The sequence below is a fragment of the Malus domestica genome, chromosome 15, assembly GCF_042453785.1.
Source record: "Malus domestica chromosome 15, GDT2T_hap1".
Taxonomy (NCBI): Eukaryota; Viridiplantae; Streptophyta; class Magnoliopsida; order Rosales; family Rosaceae; genus Malus; species Malus domestica.
This window is the reverse complement of record NC_091675.1, coordinates 15,508,190-15,525,236: the sequence shown is the minus strand read 5'-3', so window position 1 is coordinate 15,525,236 and position 17,047 is coordinate 15,508,190. Positions and strand designations below refer to the sequence as shown.

The 17,047-nt window shown below is 37.1% G+C and overlaps 1 protein-coding gene and 1 pseudogene across 3 annotated transcripts; both read left to right on the top strand.

Annotated features, from left to right (window-relative positions):
* The first annotated feature begins 1,034 nt into the window (after positions 1–1,034).
* LOC103415830 (kihadalactone A synthase LFS-like) lies at positions 1,035–5,341 on the top strand. 3 transcript variants are annotated; one of them, XM_070813600.1, is made up of 12 exons: positions 1,035–1,270; positions 1,374–1,569; positions 1,675–1,773; positions 1,912–1,963; positions 2,456–2,577; positions 2,663–2,763; positions 2,874–2,932; positions 3,213–3,269; positions 3,438–3,483; positions 3,789–3,868; positions 4,032–4,148; positions 4,763–5,341. In XM_070813600.1, the coding sequence occupies exons 1-11, from the start codon at positions 1,163–1,165 to the stop codon at positions 4,120–4,122; spliced, it is 1,011 nt and encodes a 336-aa protein (XP_070669701.1). In that variant the 5' UTR covers positions 1,035–1,162; the 3' UTR covers positions 4,123–4,148; positions 4,763–5,341. The 3 variants fall into 3 exon arrangements, with proteins under 3 accessions (XP_070669701.1, XP_070669699.1, XP_070669702.1); XM_070813598.1 differs by lacking the exon at positions 4,763–5,341 and having other exon boundaries at positions 4,032–4,374; XM_070813601.1 differs by lacking the exon at positions 4,763–5,341 and having other exon boundaries at positions 1,131–1,270; positions 1,344–1,569; positions 4,032–4,374.
* Positions 5,342–13,030: 7,689 nt separating this feature from the next.
* Positions 13,031–16,804, top strand: LOC139192152 (kihadalactone A synthase LFS-like; annotated as a pseudogene).
* Positions 16,805–17,047: the final 243 nt, after the last annotated feature.

Sequence of the window (17,047 nt, the reverse complement as noted above, 5' to 3'; positions counted from 1 at the left end):
ACCGATGCCTCATTGGACAGCGGTGAAGCACAACACCTCTAACGGAGATGCGTGTGCTCCACGCGCCGGCCATAGAAAGTGCCCACGCGCAACCTATGCGTAGCCCACGCACTGATCTTTGAAACTAGAAAAATCCCAGATTTTTCTCCCAACTTTAAGAGCCCATTTCGAGCTCGATATAAGTCCAAATCGAGTGATTCAAAAGCCAAAATGTAGTTAGGAATATGGAGAATAGATTCATACCAAGTAGGGATGGAGTGGTGGCTGGAGTTGGCCAAAAAATGACCTGTAAGATGGCTAAGCGACCACGGCCTGGAAATTTCTAAATTTGCACAGTGACTTTCTTTGAGCTTTTCCGTGTTCCTACACCACCAAGACCACCCAAAAACTTACTAATTGTGAACCTAGACACGATCTACAATGATTGGGACCAATTTCGACGCTTACCTTCGTCGAAAATGGCGAGAAATCGCCAAAGAAGTTCCTTGAACAGTGCAGCTCGGGAATGAGTTTTCGAAAAGTTTTTTTCCTATTTTATGGTTCAAGAACTCGTAAGGACTACAAGGGGAGGTTATTGTGTAGTCAAGATTGTTGTTGTGTGTTGTTGTTGCTTGTAGTACCCTCGGGGAGGGTTGGTTTTTTAGAGAGAAAAAGGAGGGCCGAAAGGTGAGGGAGAGTTTGTAAAGAGAGGGAGAGATATTTCAGAAATGGGGAAAAATGAGAGGGGGTCACAAGGTAAAGGGAAAGGATTGGAGGACAAAAATTCATTGTGGGCCCCAGTGGTTCACAAATTAATGTCACAAGAGATGAAACTTGAAATATCCAAAAAATGTTCGACGTTCGTTATAAAACCAAACTTGAACCCGTTCGCGCCCACACGTTCGTGTCGATGAGTACAATAAGAATAAAATAAGAAGATTAGTAATACGCGTTTCGACGACACGGTCAACAAAAGTCAATGTTCAAGCCTTAAGGGCAATTTGGTAATTCACACGTTCGATAGTAATACGAAATACGTAAATTAAGGACGGGGTTTCACATATGCTTTGGCGCATCATTTGACCGGCAAGAAAACAGAGTCGTCAGAAATCCAAAAGCTTTTCCTCCACAATCCATTTCGTACACTCGATTCTCAACTCTTGCCACTTCACTTCCCCCGAAAATGGCAACCCAAATCACTAACGGCGACGGAGACGCCAGTGTCTCCGCCCTCAACTGCATCGATCTCTCAAGCTCTGACACCCACCGATCCATGTCTTTGCTCAAACAGGTTACGACTCCCACATAAATTCTTCAACGTTTTTCTGGGTTTTGAATCTTTTCTGGTTTTCTAATCTGTGTAGTGAAGGAAACTGAACCCTCGGTTGTTTTAGGCGTGTTTGGATTGCGGGTTTTTCTACTTGCTGAATCATGGAATAAGCGAGGAGTTCATGGCGGAGGTGTTTGGTCAGAGTAGGAGGCTTTTCGCGTTGCCATTGAGTGCAAAAATGGAGCTTTTGAGGAACAAGAGCTACAGGGGATATACCCCTTATCTCGACCAGCATCTCGATCCTGAAAACCAAGTTCACGGTTTGTATTGTATCATTCGGAAAGTACAATTTCTGGTTGTTTTTTGTGGATTAAAATTCTGGGTTTTTGTTCTTGTTTCGTAAATTTCGGGTTTTCGATGAGTAGGAGATTACAAGGAGGGGTATTACATAGGAGTTGAGCTACAAGAAGATGACGCAGAAGCTAAAAAGCCGTTTTATGGCCCTAATGTTTGGCCTGCTCCAGGTGAATATCTGCAAGATGTAGAATTTAATGCTGGCTTTTTAGCAAAATTTGGTTTTATAGTGTGCCCTTTTGTACTTTTATTATCTGGAACTAGAAGGGTGTTATTGATCTTTTTGTACTTTTTTGTTGTGGTTGTAGATGTGTTGCCGGGGTGGAGGGAGACTATGGAGGAATATCATAGACAATGCTTGTAAGTTGTGCACGTATACTTGGAAGTTGGTTACAACATTTAACAAATAACCTTATTGTATTCATTTTGCGACAAGTGACACTCAAAATATGTCTGGATAACTTTATTTTAATATGGTAGTTTAATTCAATTAGCCAATAAAGTTAAAGAACAAACTTAAAAATTCGGTTGAAGATGGTATATAAATATAGCCGGGCATCATAGCCCATTCGGTTGGAGATAGCCTTAGAAATCTCTGTTTTCCCTCTTAGCATTTTAAATAGCGCTCTTTACTCCTATCTTCTGTTAAGTTGGCAACTTTTTTTTAGCAGAATATCGTACTGTCCGAGTGCTTTGAGAATATCATTTTTGTTAGTGACAAGGTTTTAGGATGAATGATTGATTAGTGACAAGGTTTCAATAATCCTTTTCCCTATTTCTTCTTCTAGACTAGTTCTTTCTAGAGTGGATGATATACGCTGAGTCGAACTGTTTTCATGTAAATCATTTCAGGGAGGTGGCTAAGTCAGTTGCTAGGCTTGTGGCCCTTGCTCTTGATCTTGACATCCATTTCTTCGACAAACCAGAAATGCTAGATGAGGCTATAGCAACAGTGAGGTTACTACACTACGATGGTAAATTTTCAATCAAAAGTTTTGTTACTTTAATTTAATCCTACAACTATTTTAACTCATAAGACGGTGTTCATTTGTTATATAGGTCAGGTTTCTGATCCAGCGAATGGAATTTTTGGAGCTGGAGCTCATTCGGACTTTGGTTTTGTAACCCTATTGGCAACAGATGATGTTTTAGGTCTCCAAGTAAGAAGACTGCTGTGAACTTCAGCTATATTACCATTATTAAGAAGGCAGGTATAACTATTGCATTATTAATCTGTTATTCGACCTAATTCCAGTATATCTCTTTGCAGATATGCAAGGATAAGGATGTGAAACCTCAAATATGGGAATATGTATCACCAATAAAAGGTTTAGTCATTGTACCCCCCGAGGGAGGTCGATACCATTAAAGTGGCTTAAGTCTGGCTGACTCATATGTGCTATAATTATATCCTTCCTTCCTTGCGGACATATGGTCCATTAAGTAGTGTTTTTAACACTAGCACAAGTTAGCTTCAAACTTGTAACATGTTTTGAAGATTTCACGATTTAGAGGTGTGAATTATAGGTGCCACCATAGTAGCAAATGTAATGCGAAGACACCTTTTTGATTCAGAGTGGTAACATTCTTGTTGTGTTTATTATTTCAGAGCATTTATAGTGAATATTGGTGACATGCTGGAACGCTGGAGCAACGGCGTGTTCAAGTGCTGCACATCTCTCCTAGTTCTATCTCCATTATATGATCATAAAAGATGAATGCTGGCAGTTTGGAGCTGTGCAATTCATTTGGATCTTTATATATGTGCATTCTCCTTTTAGAATTTTCATATGAACGATTGTGACGCATGCTCCTGCTTTGTTTTTGTGCTCAGGTCCACATTGCATAGAGTTGTAGGGAACGGTCAAGACAGATATTCTGTATGACTACTTTTCTTCTATGCTTTTTCTATTTCATGGCGTACTAGACTATATCAGTTTTCAGTGTTTATATGTTGTGTAAGATTCTCTTGTTGGTTATATGTATCATTAATCTGTGCCTGAATTGTACGTAGGCTCAATATTTGATTTTTGTTTTTTGTTTTCTCGGGATTTACATGGCCTTCGTTATGTTAGCTTTCACATATGTGATAATAATACCAATTTTATTTTATTTTTCTTTCTTTACAGCACATGCTTTCGCATTTTGGACTTGATATATCTCATTTGCTTCTTTTCTTTGGCAGATCGCATTCTTTATAGAACCAAGTCACGATTGTCTTGTTGAGTGCCTGCCTACCTGCAAATCCGAAAAGAACCCTCCCAAGTAAGTCCTGACACAAATATTATGCTGGAAATTTTGTATAGGTATTTTAGCAACTGAAAGATTTTATGTGGCCAAAGGATGGCAGTTTTGAAATTCGAACCATAAAACATTTAGAATGATATTCTTGCTGTTCATTGCATTCCTGTATTTGTCTACTTTCCAGGTTTCCTCCGATCTTGTGCCGCACTTACCTGAACCAGCGCTATCACGATACTCACACTGATAAGATTGTCTACACCGAACACAACGGTTAAGTTCGTCGGTTCTCCTGCAATAGAAGGTGAATCACCGCATTCTCAGATAGCAAGCATAAGTTTCCATATAGTTCAACCACTGTTTTACTTGATAATGTGCTATATCAGTGTTCCAATTGTTCCCCTTTGTATATTTTACCCCAAAAGTTATTCTTGGGTGTATGTGATGAAGTGAATAAAATCACTACAGACATAATCTACTATTGTAAGTGCAACCACATTTCTATAAGTACAATGTTATCTTGAACGTGAGACTCATGGCATGTGGAGGGTGCATACTACTTGAGATTTTTGAAGTTTTAGCATATCTCTTGAATAATTTCTTAATGCATAAAAATGTCATGAAATTCTTATTCAAAGATTTAAATATGAGAGCATAAAGCTCAAAATATGTACTCAATACCTCTTCTAGATAAGTTGGTATAAATTTTCTCAACGAGTACTTTTATTAGTTCAAACTGAATTATATTGTTGCAACATACTTAAAAGAGTTAAGGAGTTTTTGTATGACTCTCATATTTACTATTAAGTTTTATGCTACACCTAATTTATTTTATATCATAGGTTTTATATTTATTTGTTTTTTGCAAGAACACAAATGGCTTCTGTCAACTCCTGATAAACTTCCGCACTTCTCCAGGTCAAGTTCTATTCAAGTTTAATTTTTTGGAGACTGAAGTCACATTACTTCAAACTTGACAATGGTTATCAGTCGAATCAAAATTTACTATCATAAGGGGGAGTCACTTATTTATCGGAGATATTCATCAAGGGAAGTCTTCGACAATATGCTATAATGGACATATAAGCGCGTTGCGCTCTTTCCCCCTCAATTAGTTTTTATCCCATTGGGCTTTTTTTTCGATCAAGGTTTTAGTAAGGCAACATTATGCGCATCCAACACCCTATCAATGTTTTCCGAATTGTGCTCGGTTTTTCTCTTTCACTTTGGTTTTGTCCCATTGAGTTTTCCAAACAAAGTTTTATTGAAGCAATTATCATTAACAGTGGACATAACTTATGATTGATACACGGACATCCAATGGGGAGTGTTGTGGAACAAAATGTGAATGCCCTTATACATTGTATGGTAGTAAACCATCATAAACACTATGTAAAGAGGGCTCTTAGGTACCTTTTGGATGATGACTCATGTATTAGTTACCCTATATGTATATGGCTAATGATAATAGAAGACACACTAATTTTCTCGTCCCAATCTCTCTCGTCTCTCCTATTCTCTTTTCTCTATATTCTATTTCCAACAAATAAATTTTTTATTCCTCAAACTTTTTTTTTAATTTTTTTTATGAAGATTATTCTTCAAACTTTTTAGTTTTTACTGTCTGTGTGAGAACTTCATATTTGCTTAGATCTGGTGGTGCCGACCCTAGCTTCGGTTGGGGTTGGTTAGCCGTTCTCCCCTTCCTCTCGTTGTCTCCTTTTCCACCCTTCGACTGCGTTTTCCCTGCTCTCTATTTCGATTTGCCATTTTCTTCTCATCCCACCTGCGTCCTTTTTTCTCGTTCATCCTTACTCCTATCTGCAGTTTTGCTTTACTGAGACGGTGTGTAGAGCTTCGGTGCTTGCACAGGCTCGAGTGTTCCTAACACCACCACCTTCTCATCTCTGTCTGCCTTCACCGGCAGTGTTGTCTGTGGGTTCTCACGGGTTTCTTTCTTCTGCTAGCTGGATTTCTTCATCTGGTTGTTGGATTTCTTCAATTGAGGTTGCGTACTTGGTGGTGCTTGGAGTTGGATGTTACGATCGACGAGCTGACGTGAGGTTGAAGGAGTGGAATTGGACGGATCGTGCTGGAATGTTGCAGTGGTGGCTGCAATCGATTTCTTGAACTTATTTATTTATTTGTTTGTTTTTCTTCGGCCCATTTTTGTGCTTGTTCATATGCTAGCTTTGGGCCTGGTTTGTGTTGTTTTGTTGGTTTGTAAAGTTTGTTTTGTTAGTTTGTAATAAATGTCGCTCTTTGGAGCTTTGACGAAAAAAAAAAAAAAAACAAAACAAAAAAAAAAAACCTTTTTAGTTTTCACTTTTCAGAAACAAAAAATGGAAGGTTCAAATTTCAAAAATACTTCACAAGGGATCATAATTAACTAGGGGCCCACAACAGATATTTTTTAAAGCGAATTTTTACTCACCACCATTTAGAGTGGTGTATGTTCACTATCCTATTTATCATCGTTAGATGAGTTTAAATTTTGAGATTTGTGCTTATCCACTACACAAATTTCAAAATTCAAACTCATCTAACAATAATTAATAGAATGATAAGTATACACCACACCAAATGATGATGAGTAAAAATGCTACTTTGTGAACATCAATCCTTCATCGATTAGGTAACTATTGACCCATATGTGAAAGTACGAGACCAAGACGGCAAAAAGGTAAATTAATGAAAGAGATGATGACCTGGCAACATAGTAAGTCTAGGGGTTTACTACCATACAATGTATAACGACTTTCATATTTTGTTCCACAACAAGAAAAATATGGGTAGTGTTTTTTTTTTATCAAACGATAAATTTTATTAGATTAGATGTTAGATTAATCATCATCTAAGTTCAAGTCCACGCCATTATACAAAGACTCAACTCCTTCCACCATTGTGGTAAAGAGCCATTTGTAAAAATATGGATAGTGGTAGGAGGATTAAATTTGTAAACAAAATTTTATAAACTAAATGATATAGAAATTGATGATTGAATTATTACTTAAGCGTTTGATAAACGTGTTCATTCCTATTGGTGACACATCATTTAATTTGCAAATTTTGTTTATAAATTTAATCTCCTTAACATTACCCGAAAAATATTATATGACCAAAAAATATAGAAATATAATTTGACAACCATTTTGGCACAAAATCAATACCACTGGTTCACGACTACCTCATAGAAACGGAAGATGGACCGAGTAAAATACAGCGATTGCTGGATCACTCATGTGAAAAATCTACCAAGAAGAAGAAAAAGTGACCCGAAAAGAAAACTAAAATTGTTTAGTCTTAACAGTTAAATGTTTATTTTGTTGTCGTTCTATTATAGCTTAGTTGATTAAGAATATTTACTTTCTCGAGTTATATATTGGTGAGACTCCAAATACAATCGTGTGGTCTATGTAATTCATCATTATTATAACCTGTGCAAATACTAATATCATATTGTAGGATATAAGCTCAGGTTGATTCATAAATGGAGAAGGAATGAGACCATTGGAGAATAAAGGCAACTTACTTTCGAAGCATAACACGACTGATTCATGCTTTGGCGAGCAAAGATTTGGAACTTTTAGCCCGTGCTCAAACTCCTACATACGCATTTCTTGAGGCCATTGGTTGTGCTTTGGTGCACCAATTGATTTGGGTACAATGAGTACGCGCTTATCCGTTGTAAATGGGTCTTATGATAACTCCTATATCAAAGAAACAAAAGCAATTAGCATGAATGATTAGTCTTTCTGATTTGGTTGCAGAAATGATTAGTTTTTAATAATGACAACATATTGATGACTCAACGATAATATAATAGTTACACAACGATATAACAACAACGCAAAATTTTTGTTTCCACTCCTACTTCGTCACCTTTCTTGCATCACCCTTATTCATCCATTCTTATCTCAAAGAACAAGATTAAAATAAAAAGGCTTATTTTTAGCTACGTCTCCTGAAACTTTTGATCTCATTTTGCCATTTATAACTTAAAAGTCACCACTTTACTCTCTGAAACTCAAAATTCGTTCCACTTTGATTTGTAGACTCTTTCTTCTCCCTTAAACTTATAGGTTGCTTTCTAAAACAAATGTAGGACCCAACACCTAGTAAAACTATGCCACATGTTTAATCATAACATAGTAAACATTAATCATTCCTGCTAATTGCCCAAAAACAAACATTGCCATATGAAGAAAAAAAAAATTCCTTATATAATATTTTTAGGAAAAATTAGTATCTGGTCCTAATTTCTGATGTTCATTGACTAAGATCTTATCAAATTTTAGATTTTGATCAAAGCCCCTAGCATTAATATATTAATGAATTACACAGAAGTTACATAATTTTTATAATAAAAATTAGTAATTGATTTAGAGTTTAATACTCACACCCTTATTAAACTCCTAATTAATTTTCAATTCAAACATTTCCAAAATATAAAAAATAAAATTAGACTAAGTTTGTATCAATTCTTTAATCTTATATGTACCCATTCTTAAATATACCAATTTGTTATATGAAAAATGTACCCTTTTTTAATATAAAATGTACCCATTTTTTATATAAAATTCATTCAAATCCTATGTCTAATCCATTTTTTAAACTTATATATATCGATGTCAAGTTTAATAGAAGAAATTTAATAATGTTATTAAGTCTAATATCTTTTTTTTTCCAATCTATTAAGTTTAATAGATTCTGGTGCAACAGATCTTATGACATATGATAAAATCTTGTTTCAATCTATGACATATCTTCATATAAAGTGTGTGGCAACTGCCAATGGTACTATTGTTCCTGTTGTTGGAGCGGGAACAATGTGTCTTACACCCTCTCTTCCCTTACATAATTGTTTATTGGTTACGTCATTGTCCCATCACTTATTGTCTGTACCACAAGTAATTGAACAATTGGATTGTATTGTATTAATGTATCCTTCATTTTGCTTGCTTGAGGATATTCAAACAAAGGAGATTATTGGGCGTGGCACTAAGAGAGATGGCCTATATTATGTGGATGACGTGATTCCTAGAAGAGCTAATTTGGTTCTTGCGTCGCATAATAGTAATCTACAGAAGGTTTTGTTATTATATCGTCGTTTGGAGCATGCATCGTTTGATTATTTGAAACATGTGTTACCTGATTTGTTCAGTGGTATTGAAGACTCAAAATTGAAATGCGAAGCATGTATTTTAGCCAAAAGTCATCGTGCTTCATTCCCTCCAAGTATGAATAGAAGGTCTTCTTCTTTTGCGCTAGTACACTCTGATGTGTGGAGGCATTCCCCTGTTAATACTACTTCGGGAACTAAGTGGTTTGTTATTTTCGTGGAAAATTGCACCCATATGACGTTGTTGTACGTGTTGAAAAATAAAAGTGAGGTTTGTGATGTGTTTCATCTATTTCATCAAATGGTTAAAACTCAGTATTCCTCTGATATTAAAGTTTTGAGTTCTGACAATAGTAGATAGTCCATAAATTTTAAGTTATCCCGGTTTCTACAAGATTGTGAGATTGTTCATGAAACTACCGGTCTACATACCCCCTAACAAAATAGGGTAGCGGAAAGGAAGAATCGTCATATTCTGGAGATAGCTTATGCTTTGCTTATTGGTGCATTTGCTCCTAAACGTTTCTAGCATGAAGTAGTTATACATGCAGTTTATGTTATGAACGTATGCCTTCTCGGGTCTTGAATTATCGAACACCAATTCAAGATCTTACTTAGCATGTTCCAGTGGTTTATACAAATACTTTGTCACCTCGGATCTTTGGTTGTGTGGTTTATGTTCACATTTAGAAAACTTATCGTAGTAAGCTTGATCCATGTGCTTTCCGTTGTGTGTTCCTTGGATTTGCCCTATATCAGAAGGGATTCAAGTGTTATCATCCTGCAAGTCAACGTATGTTTGTAACCATGGATGTGACCTTCTCGAAGTTTGAATATTTTTATTCTTCTTCTGTATCCAATTTAGATCACCATGGGGAGATTAGTGATATTGGTTATTTAAGTTGGCTAGAATATACTTCAGTGGGAGAAACCGAAGTTGTGGAAATATGCCCAGTTGTTCAACCGGAGCATACCGAACCATGTAACTCAGTTCAACAGGCTCCAATCGAACCAACAACCCAACCAAAGAAATCAGAGATGTTCAGCAGAGTTTTACCAAACAGTACAACCTAATTTAGCAGGAATCTGCTGAAGTGCCCAGTATGTCTGTAGTACCCCATCTTTCTGATCCTTTAGTGCCCATTCCAACTCCCTTGAATATCTAAGAGGTAAGTATTTTAAATGATAATACAACTAATCCTGATATTGGTGTGAATACTTATAAATTGCCAGCAAGACAGAATCGTGGTATGCCACTTGATAGGTTCTCTCCGGAAGGAAAAGTTAAGTATCTGATTGCTAAGTATGTATCATGTGAGCGTTGTTCACCAGAATGTAGTGCGTTGGTAAATCATATGGAATCAATCAAAATTCCAACTCAGGTAGAAGAAGCCTTCCGAGACTCTAAGTGGACACAAGCGATGAATGAAGAGATATCAGCTTTGCAAAAGAATAAAACTTGGGAGGTAGTGCAGTTACCAAAATGGAAGAAACATGTTGGCTATCGTTGGGTGTTTACGATCAAGTACAAGATTGATGGATCAGTGGATAGGTACAAAGCAAGGTTAGTGGTTAAAGGGATAACGTTTGGTGTAGATTACCAAGAAACCTTTTCTCCAGTAGCAAAGATGAATGCAATGCGTGTTTTGATTTCCTTAGCTGTAAATATGGTTGGCCTCTTAAACAGTTTGATGTGAAGAATGCGTTCTTTCATGGGAACTTAGAAGAGGAAGTGTATATGGTCTTTCCACCAAGATATGGTGCAAGTGGTAATACAAGAGTGTATAGATTGCGTAAATTTATTTATGGGCTCAAACAATTGCCCCGTGCTTGGTTTGATAGGTTTACTCAAGTAATGAAGAAATATGGGTATTGCTAGAGTCATTCAGATTACACTCTATTTCTGAAGGGTAGGCTTGGCAAATTGACTGCTTTAATCATTTATGTGGATGATATGATTATTACAGGGCATGATTTCGAAGAAATTCAGAAGTTATAGGTAAATCTTGCATTTGAATTTGAGATGAAAGATTCGGGAGAATTGAAGTACTTCCTTGGAGTTGAGGTTGCTCGTTCAGCTAAAGGTATTTTCTTATCGCAACGAAAATATGTGTTAGATTTGTTGAAAAAGACTAGTATGTTAGGGTGTAAACATGTGGATACTCCTATGGTAGAAAAGCATTACTTGGGTATTTACCCAGATCAGGTTCGTGTTGATAGAGGTAGATATCAAAGACTTGTGGGGAGGTTAATTTATTTATAGGAAAACTAATGAAAATGGCTTGAAAACTTTGAGTTTTAATGATAAGGACAAAATAAAGGGTAAAGTGAATAGTACCAGGATTGACTTTTTAGTGTAAAAATGTGGTTTTTCGTTAAAGTGAACAGTACCAGGAGCTTTTCGTTAAAGTTCCCTTTATTTATTTCATACTTGTCCTGATATTGCATATGTTGTGAGTGTTGTAAGTCAGTTTATGCACTCACCCAATGAAGATCACATGGTTGCGGTAATGCAAATTTTGGCATATCTGAAGTCTACACCCGGTAAAAGAATACTTTATGGAAAACATGGACATCTAAAGGTTGAGGGGTCATATGCAAATTGGGCTGGCAATGTTACTGACAGACAATCTATATCTGGGTATTTTACGTTTGTTGGAGATAATTTGGTTACGTGGCGTAATAAGAAGGAAAAAGTGGTGTCAAGGTCTTCTGCGGAAGCTGAGTATAGAGGTACGGCGCACGAAATAAGTGAACTTCTTTGGTTATGTAAACTTTTGAGATACCTTGGTTTTGAACCAAATGAGGCTATGTTGTGACAATAAATTTGTAAGGGAGATATCTGATAATCCAGTAGAAGATGATCGAAGAAAGCATGTAGAGGTTGATCGACACTTTGTCAAGGAAAATCTTGAAAGGAAGATTATGTCTATACCGTTTGTGAGTTTAGGAGAGCAGTTGGCTGATATTCTTACTCATGCAGTGTCTAGTAAGGTTTTCCAAGACTCAATTATCAACTGGGGCACGTATGATATCTATGCACCAACTTGAGGGGGAGTGTTAATTTGAGTCTAAATTGTAAATGTTATTGGAGTCCTATTTTAGGTAGGATTAGGATACGTAATCTTTAGGATTTAGTTTCTTTATCTTTTGTAATTACTTTCCTTGTAGGATAAGGTATATGTACCTATATGATTGTAAACCCTAAAGAATGAATAATATAACGAAGTATTCAACATATTTCCTCTAGAATATATAGACAATGCTTGTAAGTTGTGCGCTTGTACTTGGAACTACATATGTTTTATAGGACCAGAGTGCTTGTGCAAGTGTGACGACAAGCATGTGATCAATGTTCGTTCCATGTTAGAAATATTTGTTTTCCCTGTTGGCATTTTAAATACCGCTCTTCACTCATACCTGCTGTCAACCATGCAACTCTGTTCAGCAGAATATCGTTGGACATCCATTTCTTCGACAAACCAGAAATGCTTGGCGAGGCTATAGGAACACTAGGGTTACTACACTACGATGGTAAATTGTCAATCAAAAGTTTTGTAACTTTAATTTAATCCTACAACTATTTTAGCTCATAAGACGGTGTTCATTTGTAATATAGGTCAAGTTTCTGATCCAGCGAATGGAATTTTTGGAGCTGGAGCTCATTCGGACTTTGGTTTTATAACCCTATTGGCAACAGATGACGTTGTAGGTCTCCTAGTAAGAAGGCTGCCGTGAACTTCAGCTATATTACCATTATTAAGAAGGCGGTTATAACTATTGCACTATTAATCTGTTATTCCACTAGATACACAGGGGTGGCAGCAGCCAGGACTGGTTAATTGGTTAGCGTGTGTTGAAAACCTGGATATATTTACGCGGGTTGGCGTAAATTTTAAGATTTATCTTTTTGTTTTTAGGGAAGAAAATCCGAACAAAAACATCATCAGAACTGTTTTTTAAGATTTTAAGATTATGTTTGTACCCCCACCACTCTCGAAGTATAACACGAAACGATTCATGCTTTGGCGTTGACGAGCAAAAAGTTGCAACTTTTAACCCCAGTTCGAACTCCCACATACGCATTGTTTGAGACCTGCAAGAAAACAGAGGAGTCAGAAATTCAAAAGCTTTTCCTCCACAATCCATTTCATACACTCGATTCTCAATTCCTGCCACTTCACTTCCCCCGGAAAATGGCAACCCAAATCACTAACGGCGACGGAGCCACCAGTGTCTCCGCCCTCAACTGCATCGATCTCTCAAGCTCTGACACCCACCGATCCGTCTCTTTGCTCAAACAGGTTACGACTCCCACATAAATTCTTCAACGTTTTTCTTGGTTTTGAATTGTTTCTGGTTTTCTAATCTAGGTAGTGAAGGAAACTGAATTCTCGGTTGTTTTAGGCGTGTTTGGATTGCGGGTTTTTCTACTTGCTGAATCATGGAATAAGCGAGGAGTTCATGGCGGAGGTGTTTGATCAGAGTAGGAGGCTTTTCGAGTTGCCATTGAGTGCAAAAATGGAGCTTTTGAGGAATAAGAACTACAGGGGATATACCCCTTATCTCGACCAGCATCTCGATCATGAAAACCAAGTTCACGGTTTGTATTAAATCATTCGGACAGTACAATTTCTGGTTTTTTTATATTTTATTTTTTTTGTGGATTAAAATTCTGGGTTTTTGTTCTTGTTTTGTAAATTTCGGGGTTTCGATGAGTAGGAGATTACAAGGAGGGGGTATTACATAGGAGTTGAGCTACAAGAAGATGACCCAGAAGCTAAAAAGCCGTTTTATGGCCCTCCAGGTAAATAACTGCAAGATGTAGAATTTAATGCTGGTTTTTGGTTTTATAGTTCCTTTTTGTACTTTTATAGTAGAACTAGATTATTTTTAATTTTGGATAGAATTTTTAACCGATCTCGTCACGCTATGTGTCATTATCCGAAAGTACAATTTTTGTGGATAGATTTTGATAAGATTTTTAACCAATTCTACTGCACCACGTGACCTTACCTGTTTAGAATCGTTGAAAATATTGAAATGTGGTGTAAGGTGGGAGAAAATGGTAAGGTATTTATAGAAAAAGAAAAAAAATGAATTTTTTGAAATTTTTTTCCGATTTTTGATTTTTTTTAAATTTTTTATTAACTTAATTAATCCGGACCGTTAGATTAAAAAAAATTAGAAATCCAACGGCCCAGAAAAAATAGATGTTGGAAATCCAACGGCCTGGAAGCAGCCACGTTACTCAAGCTACAGTAACTGAGTGGGGTGACACATGGGCCCCACTGTCTGAAAAAATATGTCAGTGACGCTGCCCACGTGGCTAGCGCAAATTTTTTTAATAACGTTATTGGCGTTAGCCTTGCATCACACATCACGCACTCGGGCCTTGGATTTACGCCTGACCTTTTGGTCGGGCTCCCGAGGTGGGCTGGAGGGGTTTTTGGGGGAGTGGGGGGGGGTGTGGGGGTGGGGTTGGAATTAATTTGGAATTAATTTGGAGCCAATCCATAGGGCTATTGCCCACAGTGGAAGTGCTCTTATTGATCATTTTGTACTTTTTGTTGTCGTTGCAGATGTGTTGCCGGGTTGGACGGAGATCATGGAGGAATATCATAGACAATGCTTGTAAGTTATGCGCTTGTACTTGGAACTACATATGTTTTATAGGATCAGAGTGCTTGTGCATGTGTGTCGATAAGCATGTGATCAATGTTCGTTCCATGTCAGAAATCGCTGGTTTCCCTCTCGGCATTTTAAATAGCGCTCTTTACTCATATCTGCTGCCAAGTTTGCAACTCTGTTGGGCAGAATATCGTAGGGTCCGAATTCTAGTGACAAGGTTTTAGGATGAATGATTGATTAGCATCTTAACTTTCAATACTCCTTTTCCACATTTCTTCTAGATTAGTCTTTTCTAGAGTGGATGATATACGCTGAGTTGAACTGTTTTCATGTAAATCATTTTAGGGAAGTGGCTAAATCAGTTGGTAGGCTTGTGGCCCTTGCTCTTGATCTCGACATCCATTTCTTCGACAAGCCAGAAATGCCTGGCGAGGCCATACAAACACTAGGGTTACTACACTACGATGGTAAATTTTCAATCAAAAGTTTTGTAATTTAATCCTACAACTATTTTAACTCATAAGATGGTGTTCGTTTGTTATATAGGTCAAGTTTCTGATCCAGCGAATGGAATTTTTGGAGCTGGAGCTCATTCGGACTTTGGTTTTATAACCCTATTGGCAACGGATGAAGTTGTAGGTCTCCAAGTAAGAAGGATGATATGAACTTCAGCTATATTACCATTATTAAGAAGGCAGTTATAACTATTGCATTATTAATCTGTTATTCCACCTATATCTCTTCGCAGATACGCAAGGATAAGGATGCGAAACCTCAAATATGGGAATATGTACCACCAATAAAAGGGTTAGTCATTGTACTCTCCGAGGGAGATCGATACCATTAACGTGGCTTAAGTTGGGATGACTCATATATGCCATAGTTATATCCTTGCTTGCGGATATATGGTCCGTTGAATACTGTTTATAACACCAGCACAAGTTAGCTTCATTGCTAGTAACATATTTTGAAGATTTCACGATTTAGAAGGGTTAAAAATTGTAGATGCCAGGTCCATAGTAGCAAATATAATGCGACGACACCTTTTTGATTGAGCGGTAATTCTGTCTATTATTTCAGATCATTTAAGGTGAATCTTAGTGATATGCTGGAACGCTGGAGCAACGGTGTTTTCAAGTAGTGCTCCTCTCCCTTAGTTCTGTCTTCATTATATGATCATAGAATATGAATGCTGGCAGTTCGGAGCTGTGCAATTCTTTTTGATCTTTATATATGTGCATTCTCCTTTTAGAATTTTCGTATTCAACTATTGTGACGCATGCTCCTGCTTTGATTTTGTGCTCAGGTCCACATTGCATAGAGTTGCAGGGAACGGTCAAGACAGATACTCTGTATGACTCCTTTTCTTCTTTACTTTTTCTATTTCATGGCATACTAGACTATATCAGTTTTCAGTGTTTTTATGCTGTGTAAGATTCTCTTGTTGATTATGTCCAGTCATCTGATTCAAATGTAAACCATCAATTTCGCTTATTTTATCTGTGCCGGAATTGTACATGGGCTCAATTACTTGATTTTTGTTTTCTTTTCTCGGGTTTTACATGGCATTCGTTCTGTTAACTTTCACATATACGATATACCAATTTTATTTTTCTTTCTTTACAGCACATACTTTCGCATTTTGGACGATACATCTCAGTTGCTTCTCTTCCTTGGCAGATCGCATACTTTATAGAACCAAGTCATGATTGTCTTGTTGAGTGCTTGCCTACCTGCAAATCTGAAAAGTACCCTCCCAAGTAAGTTCTGACATAAATATTATGCTGGAACTATTGTATAGGTATTTTAGCTACTGAAAAAATTTATGTAGCCAAAGCATGGCGGTTTTGAAATTCGAATCATAAAGCATTTAGAATGATATTCTTACTGTTCGCTGCATTCCTGTATCTGTCTACTTTTCCAGGTTTCCTCCGATCTTGTGCCAAACTTACCTGAGGCAGAGCTATTACGATACTTACGCTGATCTGAATGTCTACACGGAACATAACAATTAAGTTTGTTGTTCTCCTGCAAATGAAGATGAATCACCGTCCTCTCAGATAGCAAACATAAGTTTCCATATAGTTCAACCATTGTTGCACTTGATAATGTGCTACATTAGTATTCCAACTGTACCACTTTATAAATTCATATAACCCTGTAATCTGGTACCCTACCACAATGCAATTTCAACCAATTTTGTTGCAGATTCTGTACCGTACTGACCTGGTACAAAACATATAATTCGTTGTAAATTAAACGTACGGTACAATGTGTGTCGTACGGCTGCATATCTGGGGTTCACGGTAAAACCGAGTGCGGTAACATTATAGTCGTAATTGAAGAATGCACTTCCTCATATGATTAATATCAACACTATAGTCGTTACTTGGCTTCTAGCCATGTTAGTGCCCACAATGGTGGGGTAAGAACCCTAATTTTCCAATGAA

Bases quoted from the DNA above. Each gene is read 5' to 3' on its own strand.
- LOC103415830 (XM_070813600.1), top strand. From the start codon at position 1,163: ATGGCAACCCAAATCACTAACGGCGACGGAGACGCCAGTGTCTCCGCC. The intron at 2,578-2,662 runs GTAAATTTTCAA...TTTGTTATATAG, and splicing joins GAGGTTACTACACTACGATG to GTCAGGTTTCTGATCCAGCG. The intron at 3,270-3,437 runs GTGCTGCACATC...TTTTGTGCTCAG, and splicing joins TGGAGCAACGGCGTGTTCAA to GTCCACATTGCATAGAGTTG.